Below are 14,969 nucleotides of genomic sequence, written 5' to 3' on the forward strand. Positions count from 1 at the left end.
AGGAAGATATCAATTATCGCCTCCCACTGTAGGTTGCAAAAGGTTGAGAGCTGGTTCGGTTTGTTTAGGACAGTCAGCCGTGATCCAGAGAGGAAGTCTTCCAGGAGCTCCCCGTTGTGGGCCCCCTCTTCTATCCTCTGTGGTGCTGTGCCATGTAAGCGATCAGCAGTTGACGTCCGATCCAATGATTATTTTTTAGTCTGGTAATATGTCTAGGAGGTGCTGCAGGTAGTTCGTAGCTGGGGTGATATCCTGTCCCGGTCGGCAGTATAAGGAGACCACAACGAAGTCCCCAATTGGAGAGATCACGTGAGCACAGTGTGCATAGTATTAGGGTCAGGCGCCCCCTGTGGTTTCCCACATTTGCGCCATATGTACACTGTGAAGAAATACAGAACTACTGTAAATGCGAGAAAAGTATTGTGTTGAATACGTAGTTTTGCGTTGGGTTCTGTTGGGTGTCCTGGCATTTGGCCGCAAGGCCCTGATGAAACCCCACGTTGCCCGCACACACCGCTAGGAGGTAGCCAGGCTACCCATTCTCTGGCTAGTCTCTTCAGGGTCGCCTAAGCTTCCTGACAGACCAATGGAAAAAAAAGGGGGAGAGTTAGAGCGGGTGGGCTTATGAGTCAAGAAAAGGGGCAGCAGGTATAAATATGGGAGATGAAGAAAGCAGCCCCCAGGTACAATGGAATACATCCATCAGCGAAAGTAAGAGATGGAAGTGGGACAAAAGTTGCCGTGCATGAGAGCACAAGAGTGATCGCCATTTGGCAGAGTCTTCTTGCTCTTCTCATTCAGGTCCGGCCGTGATGTCAGTTTCAGTGGTGATGTCATCCGGTGATCTGTGTCTAGGTCAGCAGGGATATAAATAAGAATGCAGCTGTGGTTGTCCTATACTGGATCTTCTTAGATTTGTTGGTGGTGTAGTCTCATTTGCTGGTAGGCCTCTGCATTGATTTCCAAAATATAGGTTGTTTTCTTCTCTTGGTTTTGCCGATGATCGGAATAGTGACTATATCCATGGTAGGGTCTTCCGTCGTGCGAATAAGTTTTATACATAGCGCATAAAGGCGACATAATCTTCTTCTCTTTCGAGAATGTGCTGTTCTTGGTTTTTAGGAAGGTAATGTATCCTAGTCAGGAGGAGGCATCTCAAATCTTCATATGATTTCGCATATATCAGGTGGTCCCAACTTTTGAAAGAACCACAGAGGCATTGTGGGTTTTCGGTGATCCCGAGTGCAGTGAGCTTTCCTCTGATAGATGCATGGCCAGTGAACAAAAAGTGACGTATAGGCCGCGTATCACGTGAGCACAGACGGCCCACGATGAACAGTTGTCCGACCTTTATCACCGTTATGTTAGGGTTTCGCACTATTATTGCTGTCCATGGGATGTCGCCATCGTTTTGGATGAGCTTGTAGGCTAAAGGGTAACCTGTTTATTTTTTTTACCACGAGTGTATGGCTCCTGAATTAGAAGGATATCAGCCCCATCCTCATCGGCCTTCAGTCTCAGCTGGTCGGCAACCGCTTTAGCCCTCTGCGCATTGTGCTGGAAAATCTTAACCTCCGTGCAGTTAATTTTTTTTTTTTACCGCGTGTCTCCATAATCGGTTCTGTTTTGGTATATTCCTTTAGCTTTAATATAACATGGGCACTTTGTATCTCTTACTGAGTGGTTTGCATTCATTTTGTGTGTTTTGCAGTTCGCGCATGTAGGGTTGTTGCTCTTATTTGGGCAGTTTCTGAACTCGTGTGCAGGTCGGAGCCTTCTGCACACGTGTGGGTGGTGTGGCCAAACTTCAGACATCTGAAACATTTCGGCATCACCACATGTTCTTTGAATCTATGTGAGCTCCATTGCACATAAAGTTCGGTCAGGTCGCTCACAGCCCACCATGCAACTGGTGTGAATTCCACAACCCAATTTCGAGCATTATTATCTCTGGACATAGTCGAGTGCCTCGGGGTTATAAGTTCCTTACACTCCGAGTCTGGCATGATCTCCTGTAGGTTTCTCTCATAGATTTCCTCTACGAGCCAATGTCCTTGTGTAGGCCAAGTATGATCGCCGTTCGGCTCCTCCTAGGGGGTTCCGCCTGCAGTCCCAGAGTTGCCAGCTTGGGGTTTTCCATGATCGCTTGTATTTCTCCTTTAGTCTCCGTCTCAATGGCGATTCCGGTGCTCTTCATCTTTCTGATTGCCTTTATCCGCATTCTTTTAACGTCTATTTTAAAGTGTAGCGTGTGTGTGTCTTGTTTAATTGTTTCTGGCCGCTTAGCTACCAGGATGACCGCTTCCAGTGCTCCTCCACGCCACGAGGAGGCGGGTCCAGCTATGCACCTACTAAACTAAATGTAATGTTACCAGCACTCAAAGGAAGAAACGCAAGTCTGAGTATGGGCTCAGCAGTCTCTTGCAATCACGGAGGGTGGTGAAGACCACAAAGAATCCCGCATCCACTGGAGAAAGTGTAATACCAGTGGATGCCAACAGTTCTGATAACCAGGAAGCCCAAATCCTGCCCTCGGAGGGCAGGAATAGCAGGTCGAAAAAACAAAAAAAAAACAAAACTGTACCCAAAGAGCATAATTAACAACTTTTAAAATAAAAAAAAAATTAAATGGACGAAATTTACCAGTAAGTTTTTCAAAAAGAAAACTAAATAAATTTAATTATATAAAATGTTAAAATAATAATTATTATTAAAGAATTATTATTACAAAAAAGTAATTAAAGTATTTCTCCCTCTCAAAGGACTAAATGCGTTTTTTATTTGGCTAAATGTACGGGGTGCTCGGAAAGTAAATGTTAATGTAAATTTACGCTAATGTAAATGTTACTCACATGCTCTGTACATGAGTACCATTTACGTGATGATATAATCGAAAATACCCTGAAATATTTTACTCATACGTTATTTGAAACATTATTTATGGATACTTATAATCAGGTTTATCGTGTATCCAATGGATGTAATTACAATACTGGAATAACATTTATATACATGCAACATTTATATACATCCATTTATAATAGATCTATTACTGCACATCTATCAGGAAATCATTAGGTCAGGAGCTTTCCCGCAAGCCTGGAAAAATTACATTGTAACCCCAATACCAAAGATTAAACACCCAAAATTGGCTAAGGATTACAGACCAATTTCTGTCAGCTGCACCCTACAGAAGGTATTCGAAAAAGCACTGCTTCCCACCATCAATCAACACTGCTTCAGCCATAGACCACCACATTTGCACTCAGTTATTTCCGGTAGATCAACAATAACAAACTTACTGGAAACCCTTTTTCGCGTGCAGAAAGCACTAAATGAGAAAAAACAAATTGATATTATTTTTTTGGATATCTCCGCAGCATACGACAACGTCTCAATTCCAGCGCTCATTGCGATCTTAAAGAATTATTTTAATGTAAGAGGAAATTTGTTAACTATAATAACCAGCCTGCTAGAACATAGACAACTTATTGTTAAGCACCAAAAGCTACAATCTTGCTTTACCATCTCGCGAGGAGTGCCACAAGGGGGAGTTCTTTCGGCTACTCTCTTCGCGGCCGCCCTGGAGCCGTTTCTTGCACGGTACTACAATTTTATAACATATGCTGACGATGTAAAATTCTTCATCACTTCCAAAGACCATGAATCAGCAGAAGGTATTTGTCAGATGGCAAATAGCACAATCAGAGAATTTGAGAGCTACCTGGATTGCATCGGGCTCCGTATTAATGCGCAGAAGTCTGCCCAAATGACCATAACTTGCAAGCAGAATAAAAATGACATCTCGATCTCTGTGAACGGGTCTAATGTGGTAAAAGTGCACTCTCACCTGGACCTGGGTCTTAAGTGGGATGACAGACTCACCTTTGCTCAACACTTCGCCCATATGAAGACAAAAATATTCGCCGCTTTATGGGCTACTAGACAGGAACTGGTAGGAATTAGGGATCCTCAGCTAGCGACCAAGTACATTTTAATGTGTGTCCTGCCAATTGCAATGTATGCCTCGCAAATCTGGTCATCAGCTCCAGATTCACATTATAAGTCCGTCCTTGGGATCGAGTACTGGTTCTTGCGATGGCTTAACAGAATTGCTGGCCACCCTTTTACTATCTCAAGGGCCATTCTCTACTCAAACCTTAACATCACACCCTGGATGCAGCGGACAATTAACAGGAACATACACACTCTCGCACAAATGCTCACAGGCAGAGTGGATGCTCCAGTCCTGGATAATATTCTAGTCAAACCGCGTGTCACTGCTAGACGTTGCGGGGAAGTAAATAATCCACTGCGTCCAGTCCTGAACAATCTTAGTAGCCTGCAAAGATTCTTCCCATCAAATGCAGCGAAAATATTTAACTCACTACACATAGATGCCGAAAAACTGTGTGAGGATGCAACATACCGGAAAGAGATCTTCCAGGATTCGTACAGACTTACCAAAATATGAATCGGCTGCAAAGTACCAAAGAATTTAGAGTAAAAGAGAAACTTTCTGCTTTCAGAACAATAATAATTTGTTGACTGTAAAAATATACCTTCTGTAACAGTTATGTAAATATGTAATTTATAGATGGAATTATTAGTGAATTGTAAATATATGAGTTGTAGAATGTATGTACAGAATGATTAATGTGTAAATACTGTATATATTAAACATAAAATGTGTATAAAATGTATTTCGGGACGAGACTACGTGTTCAGTATATGTAACCCACTGCACGTAGTATCTCGTACCCTGATTTGTACTTAGCACCCTCCTGGCACTTTGCCGTCCCGGGGTGGTTTCCTTATGGAAATAAACGGATAATAATAATAATAAAACAAGACTTTCGAGAATCTGTTGCAACTTAGTTACGTCTTACCGGCACGTGTAAGGCACAACTATAAATATGCTCGGCCTTTTAAGAGACAATAGTGAGACTGCAAGATGCCGCGGAATAATAATAGGGGGCGACAGGCTTTCTGGTAATTGGTCTGTGGGATTTCAAGCAGCAAGATGGTCTCCGATTGTTTTTCATGGTTTGGCCTAAGAACATTTTGTTCTGGTTGTTTTGGACAAAACGATGAACACTGAAAATATCTAGACCAGTGGTTTTTGGGGGGCCAGAAAATCATGAGTCCAAAGTTCAACCCTACCCGACGGCACCTTATTCCTTAATATTCAATTTCTCTCATTGGGTTTTATTTTCTACTGAGACAACTGATTTTTAACATATAGGTGTATTATATTAGGAGTGAGTGAGAAATTTTAATAAAAGAAAGATAGTGGGCGTGATTTAATTCATAGGCATTAAATGCGTAAGTGCTTTCAGAAGTAATGTCTGCACAATCCTTGTCATTTGCACCTTTCCGACAGTTGCGACATTGGCAGCGGCGTGGTTGACGTGGGATATTCTTTTGTTTCATTGGTCAATATTTGAGGCATGGATGAGGAAATGTTTCAACCTATTGTTAACCTATATCTTTCAACCTATATCTTTTAAGCGATAATTAAAAAAAAAGATTGAGAAACACTGATCTAGATGTTCTGGACAATAATGCATTTCCTATATTGTGGTAACAAGTCGGAGAATACCCATATCAGTACCAGGAAGAATACGCCCATGTTATACTGCTCGTGTTGTGCCGGATTGGCTTAAGCATCAACAAGTTGGATTGGACAACCCAGAGCTAACCTCAATGCTCTACTTAACTTTTGAGATCACGTGGATTTTTTGGTACGTGACAGGTGAGAATGACCAAAAAACTAAGCAGAACTGGTTGCTGTTTTGAAGACCGAATGGAGGAAAATATCGGAGGTCATTTACAAAACACTGGTTGAAACCTTCAGTCTTTATAACACCAGTCAAAAAGCCTGAAGATTTCAATACACCTTATTAGTTTTACTGTAAATAAAGGTTAGTTGTGAATATGCAGGTGTCTGGATATCAATGGTAAGGCAGTTTACATATGAAGTACTGTGAAAAGAAATTGCGAGCATTAGTAGAGGCATAAGAAACAAGAAAGCAAACTTATACAGCATCAGCCAAAAAAAAAAACCCTTCTCATTTCATTTATCATTCGCTCCAAATGTTTGTCCACTTCCTTTTTGAATTTATTTACGCTATCAACGTCCACAACGACGGGTGGAAGTTTGTTCCACCAATCAACTACGCAATCAGCTACATTTCCAGTGCATTTCATAGGTGTTTTTTTTTTTTTCTTCTAGGGAACTTAATTTATTTCATTTTCAAAGTGAATAACGAGCTTATGAACCTGTATATATATACAGGGTGTATAACGTTATTAAAAACCTTCACACTAACAGAACAAGGCGCACTATAGCCTCAGCAGCTTATGCGCCATTAGACCTCCATAAAACACACACACACACACACACTAACAGAACAATTTTTAATTGAAATAGTCGTATCCTCGCATAGATATGCGATTCTTCTCGCAATGAGACGAATTATTTTTCAATTCGAATCATTTCCGGTTCTCACAATGCTTCTAATATTTCCGAATGAGGAAATGATTTAAATGCTGTAGGAGCGAACAATTGGCGTCACTTTTTTCCCCACACTCCAAAAGCTTTCGGAGTGTTGAATGAACTTCGTCCAGAAAAGAGGCAAACCGACCGAAGATTTCACGCCAACTTATACATTTATGTATCAGTTGGCAGCCCTAAAAATTAAACTTAAGTCATTTTATTGAAATATCAGTACGTATGTTATTGTCCGAAGAAAAATACCGTTTTTAAAGTGCTTGTCCTACAAACAGGCTTTTCTTTAACTGCTTTCAGGTACAGACATGGATCCGACATGCAAACGTATCAGATGCATATGGTACCACGACAACTGCAACGCAACCCAGCTATGTGAAGAAGGAAAATATTGTGTTCCTGCCTGTTGTGGAAATCAGTGTGTTTAGGTATGTTGAAAACTGCAGTTAAAAATCCGCATGTTTTCTTAAAAAAAAAAAAAATTCACAATTTGACATGATGAATTATGACGTCGTATTCCATCTCATAACGATCCAATTGCCTACAGCTATATAATCACCGTGTTAATTAAAAATGTTCTTGTTAGTAAATTTCATTAATGTGTAGTCGAATGAATTAAAGGTTTTCTTCAAAAGTCATGCGCAACTTTTTGTTTTCCCGATCTGAAGCACAAATGAAGTGTGTTTTTTTTTTTTTTTTTTTTTTTTTTTTTTTTTTAACTTCATTGGGTTGATTTTTTTTATTTCGTTTACTTATGGTTTTCAGAAGATAATCAACTGACATTTTATTTACCGTTTTAATAAATTAAGACAGCTGTATTTAATAAATGAGTGAATATTTTATTTAACGGATTTCGGCTTCAGGTTTTAAAATAAATTGTATGTTTTAAAATTCCTAAAGTACAGTAGTTTTAAAATAGCTCAAATTACAATGTATCCTATTTAAAATAAAACAAAAAATAAATATATTCTGCGCTAATAAACATTATTGCTCTTTCTGGAACCAGCTGATTCTTTTACTCCAAAACGTTGGCAGCTTATCCGCTGTACAGGAACGGTGGTTCAAAGAAAATTTCAACTGGAGAGTTCCGTGTGTTTGTTCAAAAGTATTTTGTTCTCAATCAATTAACCGATATATCTGCTATGATGAAGTGACAAAACGTTTTAATGGCCAACACTCGAGTTGAAGTTTGTCTTCGTGCCAAAAGTGGATATTCTGCCCATTGTTTGGAAAAGGTCTCATCACAAATCACAGGAATTCTGGTTAAATGCCCCAGGTTTCAGATTTCCAATTTCTTACACGCGGATTACAAACACGATATAGTGACGCCTTATTTCTCTTCTCACTTACCACAAAATACTCGCTCTTTAAACTAATTCTAAATTTTCATTCTTTTCTCTTTTTTTTTTTTTTTTTTTTTTTTTTAGGGCTCTAATCTGAAATGTCAACGTATTTGGTGTCGACTATGAGCGCACTACGAAGAACTGGTTTCATTATCTAATCGAGATTTTTGGAATTAAAGAAGGAAAATCTCATGAAATGTTCACTTATTGAATTTACAATACAAATATTGAATTTCCATATTCTCAGTATCATTAAAATAAATTTAACAAAGTAGATCAATGGCAAAAAACGGCAGGCGTTTGAAATGTTCGGAAATACCATTAGTTATTCAGAATTCGAATTGTCCATCGTCAGTCATTGTCGTTTTTGAAATTGTGGCCTTCACAATTACAGTTCGGTTCTGAGAATGATTTATGCACTTCTTACCTAACCACAATGACCAGTTTTTAGCAGTATCAGCTATGACTCTCCTCATCTAGCTATCTCTATGAAACTTATGCTCTTTAAAACAGTTTTAAAGAGCATGAGGGCGATTTCGTCTTTAAAACAGAATTTTAAATGGAATTTCTATTTATCTCTAATTGGAAGTACGCTCCGAAATGGGTGGTTTATGTTCCAGTGATTACTTATTTAATGTAAACGATATGTTTTTTTTTTGCAGTTGAAATTGATATCGTAGTTTCTTCGAATAATAATCACCATTTGCTTATGGGCATTATATGGAAGGCACCACTCGTGAGTCCTTCAGGCTGCCTTCACCATCTGAATATATTAATGTGCTTAATTCTCCCTGCCATAAATTTGATGGATAAGCTCCTGTTAGATATTTTCCACACAGCTTCAGTTACACTACAACGAAGCGCATTTTACTTTCTACTCGATCGCAAACACCAACAACTCGGTTAACATTTAAGCGTATTCCTCTCCGAACTTTCCGAACGCCTCTCGTAGAAATGGTTGAGAAAGAAAATAAATGTCTGCAAATAACATAGAAAAACATACAGTACAGCGCCAATGCAAATTGTAAAATTTCCCCCAACTCTACAGGCATGTGCTTCATCAAAACGTCAGGTTTCACCAACAAACTAAATACACTTCAATCCCTGCCCCTCATGGAAGAATATGAATTCGTATGTACTACACAAACGTGGTTACCCAAGAACAATCACTTGGATACACTTACGCAGCCGACAAGGTATAGAGAAATCTCTCTAGAGAATTTCAAAGACGTCAAAAGAGGTGTAGTTGCCCTGGTCTTCAGAGAATATTTCGAACCCACTAAAACCAGTTTTAGTGGGTTTGAATCTCTTTCCACAGTGTTATCCTTGAACGATAACACTGTGGAAAGAGATTTCGAGTTTGTGTAATATTTTCCCCCAGATAATACTGAAGATTCGAGAGTTGAAATAACATAGACAGTAAAGTGTTAATGCAAATTGTAAAATTTCTCCCAGTTGAGCTACGAGCTACACAACTGGATACCCACAAACTTAGATACAAACCTCAACCATAGTGATAAGCGACTTCAACATGCTTACACCACGCTATGAAGAAGCTAGGAAAGAACTGGACGCTATATTTGATGCCTGGGCCTCGTGCAAATCATTACGAGCCCAACAGAGGTAATAACACACTCGCCCTCGTATTCCGTAATGTTGACAGCATCTCTATGATCATCTCGTCTTTTAAATTCTACTCTGACCACAATCCTATCACATGTGAAATCGCCTTACATAAAAATCACAATCATCACTTGCCCAGAGATCTAACCTTTTCTACTTATCCTCAGACGTGTCAAAGAATTCAACTGGACACACCTGTTTACTGTCCCCCCTGACGTAGCTCTAAAGCCACCTAGCCGAAGAGCTTTATGGAATAGCCAAAGAGGGAGCTGAAAAAAAATATGCATCACCTCCAGAACCTCTGTATGGTTTAATCGAACATCAAGCAAACTTTCCTCCAGAAGCAAATATCTGGAAAACATCGAAGGCTTACCGACGATGGAGTACCGACGATGGAGAAAATCAGCTACCTCCGAATACTTCAGCGCCTATAATACAAAAGAAACCAACTTGCCTTGGATAAGCTGAAAATGAAAAGATCTAAAAGACTCCAGAAACAGAGCCACAAGCAAATAAATGAGGAAGAAATATTTAAAGAATGAACTGAGCTTGCTTTTCAACAGACCAACCAGTCACATACACAACCCCCTGTTATACTTTTTGGCCATCCCTGCAAACCTCCGATTTCAACAGATCTCCATAAAATGGCTTATATAATGGTCATAACCCGAAGCCATTTCATGAAGATCGTCAAAAACTACCAGTGAAAGCTGTTGTGGATCCCGATCGGTTTCCACTGTTTCTAATCAAAATCTGTAGTTCATATATTATAGACCCCCTAGTCTATATTTTCAATAAAATCCTAGAAAGGGGAGAGAGAGAGATTCCAAATATCTGGAACATATACTTTGTTCAGCCAGTCCCTAAATGCAGGGACCAAGTGGCCTCAAGATTTCAGGCCTATTGCCATCGGCTGTGGGTTCCTCAAGATATTTGAAAAAGCAATTCGGCCCACCATTGTTGACAACTGTTTCAATCACAGGCTTCCGTACCTCGACACCGTGATTAAGGGGAGATCTACTAATAGCAACCTCCTGGACACCCTTACCAGAATCCAGAAAGCCCTCAACAACAGGACACAGTTTGATGTTATTTTCTTTGACATAAAAGCGGCCTAAATCGAATTTTGTCTTAGGTCTATTTTGTCATGGACCGCTTTTATGTCAAACATAACACAACTGTAATCGTTAATCTCCAGCATTACTTCAACATCAATGGAAGAACTCTCAGCATCATTAAATCAATCCTGGAGCATAGACATCTCACATCGCAGCTTTCGGACAACTTACATTACTAATAGGGAGTGTCCTATCATCAACCCTATTTGCCGCAGCGCTCGAGTCTTCCTGGCATCCGAAACTGACTTCCACTCATATATTCCAATCAGCACTGACTTCCAATCATACATTGAAAGTCAGTGCTGATGACCTGAAAATTTATATCACATCTTCTGACCAAAATCAGGTTCTTAGCCCTACTTTGCAGGCAAGTAAAACCATACATAACCTCCAACATTATCTGGCTTCCATATAACTTTTAAATTTGTAACTATTATAATAATGAGGTTCATTCTAATAACGGGGTTAACTATTAACCTCGTTATTTATTTAACCTGATTAGTTACCAGGTAACTGGTAATTAATCAGGTAACTAGTTTAACAAGGTTGAGCAAAGTAACCACTAAGTATAACCAGTAAATATAGTTGCCACTTAACCAGTAACTATACTTACTGGTTAAGTGGCAAATTTACGACTTAACTAAGCCTTAAGTTACGACTTATTAACATAATTGTTAATAAGTTATTAACTTTACTGAACATAACTGAATATACTACTGTTATTCAGTACTATATAATACTAATAGTAGCTGTTAAGAGCATGCTATTAACTGTTAATAGGTAACAGTTAATTACAGTTTGCATTGGCACTTTACGACAGTAAAATGCCAATGAAAATTGTAAAATTTTTCACAACCCCACTCACAGTTGTCGGATTGGGGGAAATTTTATTTTGGGGAAGATTCGTACCAGTATTCATTACTGTACCATAGTATCTGTTATTAACTGTTAATAGGTTACTGTTAATTATTATTAAATTAATAACAATGTTAATTTGCTTGAAAACATTAATTACATTAATGTTTCCTGAATAACTTATTAACTTTGCGAACTTTGTTAACTTTGTTCTAATTATGTGAATAAACTACTGTAATCTAAGTTATTTAATAGGTTATTTAATAGTACCAATGAAACAGTTAGTAACTGTTAATAGTTCAGAGTTAATTTTTAACCTATAATTTAATTTTTATACGTATATTAGATTACTAAAAATTCTATCGCACGTATACACAGAGCACTATAAGTTAGTTAATTATAAATAATTAACATATAATGCATAAATTATATAGTAATATTATAGTTATATATATACACACACACAAGGTGTCTCAAAAATATTGGTACAAACGTTTAGTGGAGGTAAGTAACTTCTAAAGGAATGTGAATCGCATAGGAACCCATGACTGGAAACGTAACCGTAAGTCGAGTTCATCAGTTCACGAGAGGGAAAATTTCTGGTTTACTCATTCAAGCAATAGTCGCCGCACGAAGAGCATACATCGATATACGAACTGTGAGCTGGAAGACATTAGCTCTCTGCTAATCCGTACACTTAGTGTACGGATTAGCAGAGCGCCCACACGCCCATGCGATGTTTGCTACGCGTCTATGGGCCCACACGTCTGCGCTGCTCCTACTGTCAAAGAAACTCCAGGTGTATTCGACCGTGTCACGTCTCATGGTGGAACCTTCGCGTATCTGTTGTAACATCATTCGAGCATCCATCTCGTACTCCATTGTTAATATTATGTCAAATAAATGTTTGCCACTAATTACTGTCTTGTGTCATTTCTGCTTCTACTTTCCCGTGACGTTTCCGGTTATGCGATTCACATTCCTTTAGATGCTTTTGGGGAAGCATCTAAAGGAATGTGAATTTTTGAGAAACCCTGTGTATATGTAATAATATATACACAGGGTGTCTCAAATATATATATAATAATATATACTTATTAATATTATCTATATATATTATATATAGATAATATTAATAAGTTACAATAGTAGAGTTTACAATAATCATCGATACAAATGTTAGTCGTATTTAACAGTCATGAGGTTAAACCCAGTCTATTCAAAGAGAGCGTGCACTCATGCTCTTGACCTCTCGGCTACGCCAGGCCTGTAATATGTACTGTAATTAACATTTACGGTAATTAAGATATAATTTTGTGCAATGGCATCATGTCTGTGCGGTGATGTGTACTAGGTAGTGGAAGAGTGGCATCATATAAGTATGAGAGTAATGATTTAAACGATATAATTATGCATTAAATGATATGTATTATGTTATAAAAGTGATATAAATTTATGAGAATTAATTAAAAATGACATTCGTTTAGATAAGAATTAAAACTTAATCGTTACTCGATTAACTTACCATAATTTGTTACTTAAAGAAATGATTAATTGTAACTCGTGATTAATTTTTAAACATGTCATTAATCATGAGTTACAATTAATAATTTCTTCCTGAGGTAACTCTCATTAATTTTTATGAGAAGTTAATTAAAAATGACATAACAGATCAACTGTCTTCAACCTTCTGGCAGTCTAAACGGAAATTCTAATTGCATTTGAGGCCAGATCAGAAATGGCGGTTGTTTATGCCGATATCGAAGCTGCCTTTGATAGCCTGAACATCTCAGCCCTTCTGAATCTCCTAACCAATTTCATTCTGATTGTTCAGGTGAATTTCATTCAAGTGACGTTTTCGCTTTTCTGCACTCGCTCCTCTGGAATAGAACAGAGTACCTCACTCATCGCAACCTCTCCTATACCCAATCCATCAATGCAGGTGATGGATTGGGTATAGGAGAGGTGGCGTTTTAGCGGGGCTACTTTTCACCGCCCTCCTTATTCCGTTTGTGTGTAACAGAGATGACGTTATTAGCTATGCCGACGATATAAAGTTCCTAACAGAAATACCACCAGCAGTCGACAGAGCAGTGATCACATCGGAAATCTGTAATAAGATCACAGCTTTCTGTAGCCATCTCAAACATTTCGGTCTTAAACTGAACTTAACTTATACATAACTTGAACGTGTTATTATGGTTTTTTAAATCCGTTATTATGGTTTTTTCTCTAAAGAAGTGTCCCACATTCATAGAACCCTCAGTAGAGGGTGCAGTTATTCCAAGTGTAACTAAACAAAAAGATCTCGATGTAACCTTCGACCCAAACCTTAGGTTCAACTGTCACATCGAATGTGTTCTACGCAATGTGTTCATCAGCCGAATGCGCTGGATTGCCCATTGTCAACATCTTCTTCATAACACAGACGCAAGAACCATAATCAGATATCTGTAAACCGTTGTGTATCCTACCTTTCTGTATGCCTCTGAAATATGGGCTTCCGCAGTACCTTCTCTCATGAAGCCCATCCTCGCCAGCGAATACTGGATACTGAAGTGGGCAACCCACAAATATCGACCCCCCAACAGACGAACTTGTTCCCCTTTTGTTTGGCCCCTGATGTCGACTCTCTTCACTTTCTATGAAGCGCAGAACGGCACGTCGCAGGCACATCGACGAACCGTTTCACAAGAAAATGCGAGACCATATAACTTAATGCACGCCTGTGAAATATTCTGATTTCTGCGAATATTCTGAAATATCTACTTTGTACATATGAACTTGTACTGTCTTCCCTTATTCTGTCTGCTCTATTGAATAGTTAATGCTACGGTTTTAAGTTAATTTCGTGTAATGTTATCTTTTTGTTATACTGTACATATTTTTATATTACCCTATATCATTGTCAAGCCCCTGGCCTCCTTGGCTGTGGCGAGCGCATTATTGTATCTTTAATAAATAAAGTAGTAAATAAATAAAGATTTTTCTCTTCTCTTCGTTTAGGTAAGAATTAAAATTTAATTCTCTTACACGATTCAGTTACCATAATTCGTTATTTACAGAAATGATTATATCCCCGCGGCTGCCTCATATTTTTATTATTTTTACTCATGTATTTTTAATCAAGTGCAACTTCGACATTACTTGCTACTCACTTCGACATACTATGAGTAGTATGTCGAAGTGAGTAGCAGTGCGCTAACTATTAGTGCGCTAACTATTAGCGCACTAATAGTTAGCGCACTAATAGTTAAAAGCGCACTAATAGTTAGCGCAGTGATAGTTAAAAGCGCACTAATAGTTAGCGCAGTTAGCGCAGTAATAGTTAAAAGTGCAGTTAATAGTGCTAGCGCTATTAGCTAATGCGCTAGTTAGTAGTTAGTTCATTAGTTAATGCTAATTAACATTAACTAATTAGCTAACCAATAATCCGTTATTGGTTAGTTATTTTCTCAATAGGTATTTCAATTTTGGTGTTTTCAGGTGACACCTGTAGGCTTTGTCCGATTAATAGTG

The 14,969-nt window shown here is 38.5% G+C and overlaps 1 protein-coding gene across 2 annotated transcripts in view; it reads left to right on the forward strand.

Annotated features, from left to right (window-relative positions):
* LOC150076586 (uncharacterized) overlaps positions 1-8,040 on the forward strand; it is a 35,409-nt gene extending 27,369 nt beyond the window's left edge. For both annotated transcript variants that reach the window (XM_090387614.1, XM_090387613.1), the window contains exons 4-5: positions 6,812-6,939; positions 7,939-8,040. In XM_090387614.1, coding sequence (XP_090243740.1) covers positions 6,812-6,939 — 128 coding nt within the window. In that variant the 3' untranslated portion in view covers positions 7,939-8,040. The remainder of the gene's footprint in view (positions 1-6,811; positions 6,940-7,938) is intronic.
* The last annotated feature ends 6,929 nt before the right edge of the window (positions 8,041-14,969 follow it).

Source organism: Mastigoproctus giganteus, chromosome 13 (assembly GCF_048544385.1).
Source record: "Mastigoproctus giganteus isolate SK-2022 chromosome 13, ASM4854438v1, whole genome shotgun sequence".
Taxonomy (NCBI): Eukaryota; Metazoa; Arthropoda; class Arachnida; order Uropygi; family Thelyphonidae; genus Mastigoproctus; species Mastigoproctus giganteus.